General features: G+C 38.0%; 2 protein-coding genes across 2 annotated transcripts in view; one reads left to right on the top strand and one right to left on the bottom strand.

The window, feature by feature from the left end:
- The window catches only part of LOC307045387 (uncharacterized protein), a gene marked incomplete at its 3' end in the record, with an annotated part of 10,763 nt that extends 10,178 nt beyond the window's left edge, over positions 1–585 (top strand). The window contains exon 6 of the mRNA XM_079691025.1: positions 565–585. Coding sequence (XP_079547151.1) covers positions 565–585 — 21 coding nt within the window. The remainder of the gene's footprint in view (positions 1–564) is intronic.
- A 5,598-nt stretch (positions 586–6,183) lies between these two features.
- Positions 6,184–10,919, bottom strand: LOC307013176 (uncharacterized protein). The gene is made up of 5 exons (XM_079640455.1): positions 10,866–10,919; positions 9,768–9,842; positions 8,789–8,870; positions 8,191–8,357; positions 6,184–7,233 (listed from the first exon to the last, which is right to left on the bottom strand). Exons 4-5 carry the CDS (start codon positions 8,355–8,357, stop codon positions 6,498–6,500), a joined length of 903 nt encoding a protein of 300 aa, XP_079496581.1. The 5' UTR covers positions 8,789–8,870; positions 9,768–9,842; positions 10,866–10,919; the 3' UTR covers positions 6,184–6,497.

Below are 10,919 nucleotides of genomic sequence, written 5' to 3'. Positions count from 1 at the left end.
GGTTTCGGTTTCTCTGCGTCTCGCTGTCTCGCAGAAGGCCACTGGGCTCATAGGGAGGGTGGGGGGGGGCAGGAGCTCCAACAAGCTGTGTAGGACAGAGAGTGAATACACATACTATACAGAGATGCTGTATGAGAAACCAACGTGAGTTTGAAAAATTGCACAATATAAATCTATTTTATTAGACCTCAACAATGGAATTATGATCAGTAGAAATGGCCATGACATGGGACCTTTACATGTTAAAAACATTATTATTAACGGCAAAGTTAATTAACTTTGATTAAAAGCACATATGCATTCTGAACGGTTTATCCTATTTGTCTTTTTTTTTAAAACAAGTGTGTAACTTTTGAGTATTTTCTTAGACTATACATTTCCTTATCTATTCTCTCAGGGGGTTAGTCCATAGGGACTTGGCTTGGGAACCGATTCAAGGGGTCAGATGCAGAATGTACATTTCCCCTCTGTGGGCCGTTTTAATTTATTTTTTTAAATGTTCTAAACCTTTAAAAAAAAGCTGTCTGTTTTCTGTGTAAACAAAGTGTTCATTGTGACTTGCAGATTGAGGAGGGTGATTTCTGACGAAATGGAGATGTCTGAAGAAAAGAAGCCAAATGAACGTGTTCACTCTGACTTGCAGATTGAGAATGGAGATGCAGAAATACAGAAGTAAGTGCATGTGAGGCTACTCTCTTCTACACCTGAGCTGTGAGGTGAAACAAGAGAAGAGCAGTGGAGCTCTAACAGTTAAAATAATTAGTTCATTTCATATTTGAACTTTACAGTTTGTAGAGACAATTTGCAAAGTTATATTAATGGGAATATCTTCCTTCGCAATACAATGATCTACCGGTAATTGATGTTTGAATAAAAGACCTACAACTCAATGTTGGTACCTCACCTGGGGCCGTATTCACAAAGCATTTTATCTTACCGCTAGGAGTGCTCCTAACTCGCGCTAAAACATTTTACGTAGGAGTTTTTTCTTAAAAGTTATTCACAAAGCCGCTGAGACCTACTCATACTAAGGATAAATCACTAAGAGTGAACTAAGAGTGACGCGCCGTTGCTATGGATGACGTCGATTCTCGTGCATGAGTTTAGAAGCGGTCAGTACGGTGATTGGTTGTTCAGAGCAGGCGGTCTCGGTGAAACTCATCCGCAACATCCCACAAACGAGACCACTAAATCACCGAAAAACAAGGAAATAGCCTCGGCTAGAAATGTATTCCTATCAAATAGTTATGGACAGTGCAGTTAGCAGAATACACGCATGATGACAAGTTTGTGCAGACCACGATAATGACGTTGTATATGCACGTTAAAGAGAGAGAGCAAACAATACAAATACGTAAATTGCATTAAATCAAGGAGGCAATTAAAAGCACCCCGCAAACTATTATCCAATGAGCATATTTCCAGCACTTAAACACTTTCAATAACAGCCCATACCGCCGTTCAAGTCCCCCTATCATGATGAATGAAAACAATCTGCGTGTTGATGGAATGTACTTTCTTTCTATTGACGAACACGTCCTCATCTTTTGAGGGCGCAATTATTTTTATGTGCGTCCCGTCAGTAGCACCGACCACACCGGGCATACCTGCATTGCCATGAAGTTGGCTTTGATCCTGTGTAGTCGTTGATTGTCCAAAGGAAACCGGATAGACTGTTGGATGATATGTGGTCTAGAGAGCGCGTTGATGGTTTGGTTTATGGCACGGCTGACTGATGGTTGCGATATTCCTAAATCGTCGGCATTGCAAAGTTGCATTTTCCCTGTTGCTAAATATCGTAGTGTTGCCAAACATTTTATTTCCGGACTAATCGGGTTATTCCTGTTAGTCGGGGATGTTATTGCATCCCGCACTAATTCCACAACAAGTTTGATACCCTCACGATTTAGCCTATATCTCTTGATCAATTCATAGTCTTCCATTGTCTCCGAAACATTTCGTCTCGCAGCCATTTTCAGATTCTTTGTGAATAGGTCTTACTGAGTTAGGAGTCCTCTCGAGGACTTTTAAGCTCTCCTAAATTTAGGTGCTACTTTTAGGCCTAAAATACTTTGTGAATTGCTCTTAGTGAATAAAATTAGGAGTCCTAAATTTAAGACTGACACGCCCATTATGTTTAGGAGTTTCGACTAAATTCGCCAGTTAGGAGCTACTTTTAGCCCTAAGATCCTTTGTGAATACGGCCCCTGATCTGTAGCAGAAACAAAGACAGCCGTGTGAGGAAACTAATTTTCTAGCAGCATTTGTGACAGTTAATCATAAGAAAAGCCATAACAGAAAATAATCATGATAATATTTGTATTTAAAAATGAATTGGAAGAAAATGGAGCACCCAGAGAAAACCCCACGCATGAATGTGGCAGATGGTGGGATAAAAACTGCGACCCTCACTTACTGTGAGGCAGTACTACCATCCCATAAACACAATGCCCTGTGTTAGCTAAGTAATTGTTTGATTTTCAGCTACTACATGGACTTTTAACATTAAAACATTGACTTTGACGATTGACGCTAGCATTATTAGCATCCACACCACCACGTGAAACCACTTGTCTCATTGTGTCCGTATCGATATCAGCAAAAGCCTGAGCCAGTTGCTCCTGGTCCTCCGGGATGTTTACAGCCGTACTGAACTGCTGTTTGTGATTAGCTAGCTGTCAAAGAAAACAGACAAACAGAATTACCTTTAGTCACAGTATACTGTAAGTATCCATAACAAACAATAAGCAAACATGTAACTATATTCAATATCCCGCAACACTATTAATTACTATTAAAGCAGATTTCAGTGTTCATTTTGAAGATTTGATTGATTTTTGTGATACCTTTTGTGACAAATGTACAGCTGCATTCAAATCAGAACAAATACATCTCAAAATAAAAAGTTAAACATTTGTCTCAGGGTACAGCGTGTACACATCATCAAACATACGTGACATTCATAAAAGTAGACATGGACATTCCAAATGACAACAATTGTAACGTGGACATATATATAATAAAAATCAAATGCATTAAAATACAACAAAATGAAGGACCCAGGAGGATGTAAATGGCAAGCTTGAGCCAGCCCTAAATATAAGCTTTAATAAAAGGAAAAGTCTTAAGCTTTCTCTTAGTTTGACAGGGTTTGTGCATCCCAAACACAAGCAGTCACACATTAATAAATATGTTTCAAGGAATCAAGAAACGCTGAACTTTTGGTACTACTAGAATCAAATTGACTCACTTGGTCCGGATTGATTTGAAAATGTTTTCAACATAACTTGTATCCAACGTCGCACAGTTGGGGGGATATATATATTTTCTAATCCTCTGGAGCAGAGAGAGGAGCTGTGGATTATTGTTATTGATTAATGCATCAGTGTTTCTTAGGGTCAAAAACACTAAACTCACAACTTCAAATGAAAGCGTTTGGTTTATTTAATAAAAGAGCACATGTTCAAAAAACACCTTGATCTTCAGGGGGGGCGCGGGGCTCCGTTGGCGGGGCTCCATTGGCGGGGCTCCGTTGGAGGGGCTCTGTTGGCGGGGCGCAGCGCGGTTCAAGGTGACAGGGTGTTGCTGCAATGAATACAGTCAGAGGGAAGGAACATTTCTATAGAGAAAGGTGATCCGTCAACATAGAGACATCTTTACCTTATATGTCTACTTCTGCATGTTCTCACAAATGAGAGACTATGATCTACCAAGTAACAGTGGCTTGTGCCGGTGACACTTCTGAAGAAAGAAAAATAAATGACAAAACATTTAGCTTAAAGTTCAGTACGTTCCAAAACATGACAGCAGAAACATGGCATTATAAATATTAAGCTTTTATCGATTAATATATTTATTCCGTGAATATCAGAAAAGTGTTTACTGTTACTTACTTTACAATACGCGTCACATGGCATGGGTTTTTGTAACTATTCTTTTTATACCCAACTGCATCTCATGATCTTTTTGATTTAAGATCTGCTTTGTGTCAAACTACTGTTTCTCTGTTGAAGAAGCTTTTCAATTAAATAAAGTCAGTGCTGAGATCACCATTACAAGACAACAGGAAAGTGTACAGTTAGTCTTAACACTGTATGTACAGGGTTATGGCACAAGCCATGTGGTTTCTGAAACAGTTTGAACATCGAGGCTGAAGGCACGGCAACATGCAGGAGGTACTGTAATACTTGAGAGGATCCTTCTCTTGGAGTTCATCCCTAAATCTGTTTCTTCTTTTTCAGCACTGTTATAGCATACCTCCCATCAGATGTGAGCATAAGCTATACATTAGTATTATTAGTTCATGTTCAACTTACATAGCTCAGTTTATCAAATAACAGTTTTGTTATGAGTTTCCAGATGATTGACACACAGACAGTGAGCATGCTTAGCAAAGCTTTAATCAGAAAAAGCAGAAATCATTTGGTAAAGTTTAACATAAGTATTGAGTACAATCACTTAAACCCTATGACTGAGGTTGATATACAATAAACAATATCATTTTAAAAACATTTATTTGGCTTTTTGAAATAGGGTAGTATATGTTTTGAACACTTTTTCAACATGAACCAAATATCAAACGTCCCTCCATCATTTGTTAAATTGTTAGGCCGTTACATAAGCACAACATTTACATTTGATACAGTCATTCATTTATTGTGTGTCTGTTAAAAAACTGTTAAGCCCCAAGCCCCCCTTGGCGGGGGCTTTTTAAATTTTTTTCACGACACTGTGTCTCAGGGCCTCTTAATATTTAAGAACCTATTAACGGGAATAATCTCAGCTAACTGACGATACAAACCATTTTTACCAAAACAAAACACAAGTCTCATAAGAAGCATCTAAATGACCCCTGGGGAGCCAAAAACATAGAAAAGCAACATAGCTTGTTTTTTCTTGTCTTGTTTGTCGAACAAGGCTATCAACTCGCCCACAACAAGAGACTCTGGGTGTTGAACTTGTGCATTGGCTGCAACCACCCTGTACCCTGTTCCCGGAGTGAGTTTATGTTCTCCAGTAATGGGATGCTTACAGCCAGACTCAACATGCCATTGGTTCTGTAACAGTCAAAGGGAAAACATCCCATCATGTATCATAGATCTTTCAGTACAACACAAAATGTACTGCTGTTTGATACATGCATGTTTAAAGCAGTAACCTAGATGATCCACTAGGTGGCCCCAGTCACTCTGTGTAGATGCAGACTTTCTTAAGCTTTGTCCTGCAAAAGGCTCTAAAGTGGATTTTAAGTAAATTTCCAATTCTGTTACCCTTAAACAAACGAATAAATGAATGCATGGATTTCTTAACTTTGTCTTTGGGGTAATCTGGTCGGAGTTTGGCAATATCTACGTTTTTTGGAGTAAAACTGAGCTAAAATAATACTGAAAGCAGTTGCTATATTTCTGCAGGTTTTAAGTTGCTATAGGCATACTGAGACGAAAGGGTGTATTGTTTAAAATGTAATACAGTATCAACTACCAGAACAGCTTTGTTTAGTATTCTCTTTCAGTGTGTTTAGAAGTTAATATTTAATAAAGTTAGACTGAAGCACTCCTTTGGCACCAGTCAATTCTAAAATGAAATACAGAGTTAAACACCCAGGTCAAATATGTTAGAGGCTCTTCAACAAGTTGCAATCTCATATACAGCGAGACAACTACTAGCAAAGGTTCTTTTCTAACTCAGCGTTAAGTAATAAGAAAGTAAAAAGCATCATTCTGTTTCAGTGAATTTGACTCTTTTATCCAAGTTGAATTGTTCAAATAGAAAGCATTGAGAACTACTTAAATGTAAATGCATTTTTTAAATTACATTTTGAGAGTTATAGCAGTGTATGTGTATATATAGAGTTTTATATTTTAGCTCATGCTCGGTTCTCCTCACCTCCTCCTCCTCCTCTTCTGCAGCTGATTCATTTTCATACCTCATTTCATTTCCATCCGTCCCCTCTACATCCTGGCTCCATTGTCTCTTTTCTCTTCTTTCTTAGCACCTGGATATTTAGCACTTTACATTTAACTTAGCTGACGCTTTTATCCGAAGCACCTTGCAACAAACCATGAAGATAAACAATCAGAATAACAAGAGACGTGCATATACTGAAGCTTCCAATAAGACCACCCAAAGGAGACATTGCATTAGTTTGAATTGAGTGGAACCTAATTGTACCTAAACCAAACATTCGGTTTGAATTGGTCTTTATTTTTAGCAAGAAACATGAAACAATCATTTCAAAGAGAGAAAAGATGATTTATTAGAGAGATCAGAAATACAGCGGTATAGCAACACAATACATAGATGAAGAGGCTTTTAGTTCTGCCTGTTGCCTCGACTCCTCTCTCCTCACGTCTCTTCCTTGCCTCCTCCACTTACATCTCCTGTGGGCGCTACATAAATGCAAGATAATGCAAAGAAAGGAATCTACTATTTGAAGACTTAGAAATGGAAAGAGCCCTTAGTCTTGTTAAGGCAAAAAGGGTCTATTTTACTCAAGGTTAACGCCATATATTTGATTTGTTGCCGTGCTTTCTCTTCGCGAGTATAAAGCCTTCACTGTCTCCCCTTTGTGAGGAGGAACCCCCTTTGCCTTGTTGAGGCTGTTTGAGTTGAGAGGAAGGCTGGTTTTTGCTTGGATCAGACTCTCCTAAATATGCAATACATTTGTGTGCAACTCGATTGCCATTGGCACAACTGATGCACACCATCCATCCTTCAGGTCTCCAGCAACGGAACACGTGGTCTAGACCGATTTTAGCATTGTTGACCTTGTGATTCCCGAGGAGCTGAAGGGCCTCTCTCCGTGTCTCATAAGGAATTGTTGGTGGATTATTTGGTTGGAATACTTGAGAAAACACAACAGCGTAACGACGCCATTGACGTATAATATTGATCTTATTGAGGATGGTTCTGGAATGATCTGTCTTTAAACAAATTCCCGGACATGGGGAGGCAAAAACATAGAAAAGCAACATATCTTTTTTATTCTCTCCTTTGAACAAGTCTTTTAACTTTTCCAGAACAAGAAACTCTACGTGTTTATCAGACGATGTTGGTAATTTGGCTGCAACCACCCTCTTCCCGACGTACACCTTGTCTTCTCTGTACTTATTCTTCACTTCTGTAGCAGGATCACTTAATTTCAAGATTGTTTCTAGTGTGTTACCAGGATGTATTTCCTCTTCTGGGATGCTTACAGCCACACTGAACATTCCCCCATCCTCGGGTATGTACCTGTCAAAGGAAAAACATCCCATCATGTATCATAGATCTTTCAGCATAACACAAAATGTACTGCTGTTTGATACATGCATGTTTAAAGCAGTAACCTAGATGATCCACTAGGTGGCCCCAGTCACTCTGTGGAGATGCAGACTTTCTTAAGCTCTGTCCTGCAAAAGGCTCTAAAGTGGATTATAAGTTCATTTCCAATTATGTCACCCTTAAATGAATAAATGAATGCATGCAATGAATTTCATTCATGACTTTCTTAATCTTGTCTTTGGGTAATCTGGTCGAGTTTTCATACAAATCGAGCTAATAATACAAGACTGTTGCACATATATCAATTCTAGCAGTTTTTTAAGTTGCTATAGGCATACTGAGACTAAAGGGGTGTATTGTTTAAAATGTAATACAGTACCAACTACCAGAACAGCTTTGTTTAGTATTCTCTTGCAGTGTGTTTTATAGTAAGTTCATATTGAATACAGTTAGACACGAAGCACTCCTTTGGCACCAGAGTTAAATCCAGGCCAAGTATGTTAGAGGCTCTTGAACAAGTTGCAAGAAAAAGAAAAATGTCAGACTTGACATGACAATGAAGTCTTATCATATCGTATTAACGTCGATAAAAGCCGTACCTTACTCCTGGCACCTTTTTTATATATAAAAGGAAATTATCTGGATCAGCCCTCCGGCTTGATGTTTTATTTTTTTAATTAGAAACACATTTTCATAGCCGAGGTACCTGCATGTTTGCAGTTTCTGTGTTTATACACTAATTACAGATCCAGACACATTCTTTGCACTCCTCTTCATGTCAGGGAACCATAATATGATGATATTACCATCTTCCTTTATAAGTGCTTTCTATTCATCGTAACAACATCCTGCATAGCACAGCCCATTGCTTTGTCTCGAAGAAGTAATAACAGTGACTTTCAGCGAAAGATTCAGAAAGCGACTCACATTGACTTGATTTGAGATACATATGAGGCAAGTGTTTCCAGGTCCACAGAGTTCGCCCTGTTCACAGCGTCCAAGTTCATAGCACTCGCCCTGTTCATAGCGTCCGCACTGTCTCCAGCAGACAGGAGGACGGTCAGCATCACTGCCATCCAGTACAGGCCAGCCATCTGCACACAGATCAGCTCTATTAGTGTGTTTAACAAACACTATCATTTTTTATAGTCTGTTTGCCAGCTCATAGACTCTTATTGTGAACCTGGACATAATTATTAGTTTTATGTTAAAAATGTTAAGTACGGATCCCCAGCACAAAAAAACTGCTTCATGCTAATTTGCAGATGTTGGATAATTTGCACAATTGGCATAAATTGCATTAATTAGCATATGCAGAAAATAGTTCTAAAAATGCATGGCCAATTTGGAGAATTTAGGACTGGTTTTGTGGGTTAGAATCAGTCTCTAAATGAACCTCTCTTTAAAACATAAGCCAACATTGTATATTAACTAAAGTATAAACACTTTGGTGAAAACATTGGCTCTGACTAAATCACTAAATGCAAAGAATAAAGCTAAATACAGCCAAGTGAAAATCTTTTACCTTCTTTGTTAGAGAATGAGATGTCTGTGAGATTCTCTCTAGTTCTTCTGTTGTCTTCTCTGTGCTGGGAGTGAAGGTGCCACTGCAGTGAATACAGTAAGAAGAAACATTAGTTTTTATAGAGAAACGGGGAGCTATTGCCAAACCTTTGAGTGACACATGCCCTTATTTGACAAAGATTTAAGAGAGACATTCTGCTGAATCATCTGAGACATTTGTGACAGCCTTCTCTGAACAGGCCTCAGATCAGCTGATTTTACATACATGCGTATACTGTCAGCTGGTGGCCATCAGTCAGTCTCCGTCTCCTGGTTTCCACCCCGTTTGATTTTGTTTCATTTAATTTAGAGTTACACTACATTTCGCTCTCAGTAATGTAAACAAATATTTTTAACAACTTCTGTGCTCCCCCTTTTGAGATGAAGTCTCCGCTTGGTGGTCCTTTGGCCCAGTGCCGCTACTCCCGTGACAATTGAGTTTTAAAGCTTGAACTGCAGAGGTGGAAGAAGCACTCAGATCTTGTGCTTAAGTAAAAGTATAAATACCACAGTTCAGGAATACTCTGTTACAATTAAAATCCCTGTATTCAAAATGTTACTCAACTAAAAATATAATATTATTGGCATCAAAATATACTTAAAGTACCAAAATTAAAAGTACTCATTATTTGCATACATTGACCTTAATGTGATGTATAAATATATTGAAACTGGATACTGGTTACTTTATTAATATATGTTTTTGTTGCTTTTGATTCGTCGTAGCAACAGCCCCCATATCGCAACTTTCAATGAAAGATTCTGAATTTGAAATGTACTTTAGTAACATTTTGATACATTTAGATGTTCCACTTTTTCCTGACTTCACAGAACAAATAATGAATCCTAAAAAATCCTTGGATCATTAATAATTAAACAAGATAAATATAATCACCAGCTACCGTCCATTGTGCCCTGACATGATATCATTCATGGTTTACCTGCTTTGCTGGATAAAGTTGTTTGACAGATGCTCTGTAGAAGTGTTCTTCTCAGTGTTTGAAGGGAGGATGCTTCTGCAGTGATCAGTTGGAGGGAATGAACATATTATATAGAAGACGGTGAAAACATGGCCAAACCCCTCAACCCCTCATCATACCCTTATTTGAACATATCTTTCAAAATGTAAAAGAGGAAGATTAGAAAAAGGGATGAGATGTGGAATCAGCATGATTTGAACTATTCATTAGAGGTCATGGAGTTGCATTGAGGTATACAATAATGTAAAGTAAAAGTAGAAATACCACAGTTCAGGAATACTCAGTTACAATTAAAATCCCTGTATTCAAAATGTTACTCAACTAAAAATATAATATTATTGGCATCAAAATATACTTAAAGTACAAGTACTCATTTTTTACATACATTGTCCATAATGTCATCTATATATATTGAAGAAAGCCTTTTTGGTTTTGCAATAATGAATTGTTACTGTGTTGTGAAGTCTTGAATGCTGCAAGCCTGTACCTTTTTAAAAATGGGATGTATTGTGTTTTTAAATATCATATTGCTGCCTGACTCACATTGTTAATCATGTGACTCAGAATTTAAGCTTCTTCCTTCGGGCTGGAGGTTACTTGTCCCAAGGAGTAGAACGAAGCGGTATAAAAACAGTTTTATCCCAGCAGCTATTGCACAAATTAACAAATCATAGGAGTGTCACACAGATGCCTATCTTTATTAATTTAATTGTGAATTTTGAATGTCCATGTTTGTACTAGTGTTTTCCTTCTTAAAATGTTTTTAAAATATTTTGAGATTTGGTTGAGCATCGTATACTTGTACTTTTACTAGTCCTTTTATTAGAGATGTGTCTGTTGTTTGTGTTTGTTTTTAGTGTCAGGGTGGATCCCTTGTCTTTTTCTCTCCAAACAGAATCTACCTACGGGTACAAATAAATAACCTGAACCTGACATTTATTTCCCTAGAATATCCTCTCTTTCAGAATCAGCTTGTATCTAAAGCAGACTAACAACCCAGCTCTCGGTTATAGGATAAGTTCAAACATTTTCTAGTGTCTTCTCCCTTGTTTCTTTTACCTGTCTGTCGGAGAGAGATGTCTGATGGATGCTCCAAAGCTGCTTCTTCTTCTT

Source organism: Notothenia rossii (assembly GCF_949606895.1).
Source record: "Notothenia rossii genome assembly, chromosome: 1".
In the NCBI taxonomy this organism is placed as follows: domain Eukaryota; kingdom Metazoa; phylum Chordata; class Actinopteri; order Perciformes; family Nototheniidae; genus Notothenia; species Notothenia rossii.
This window is presented reverse-complemented; position numbering and strand designations above follow the sequence as displayed.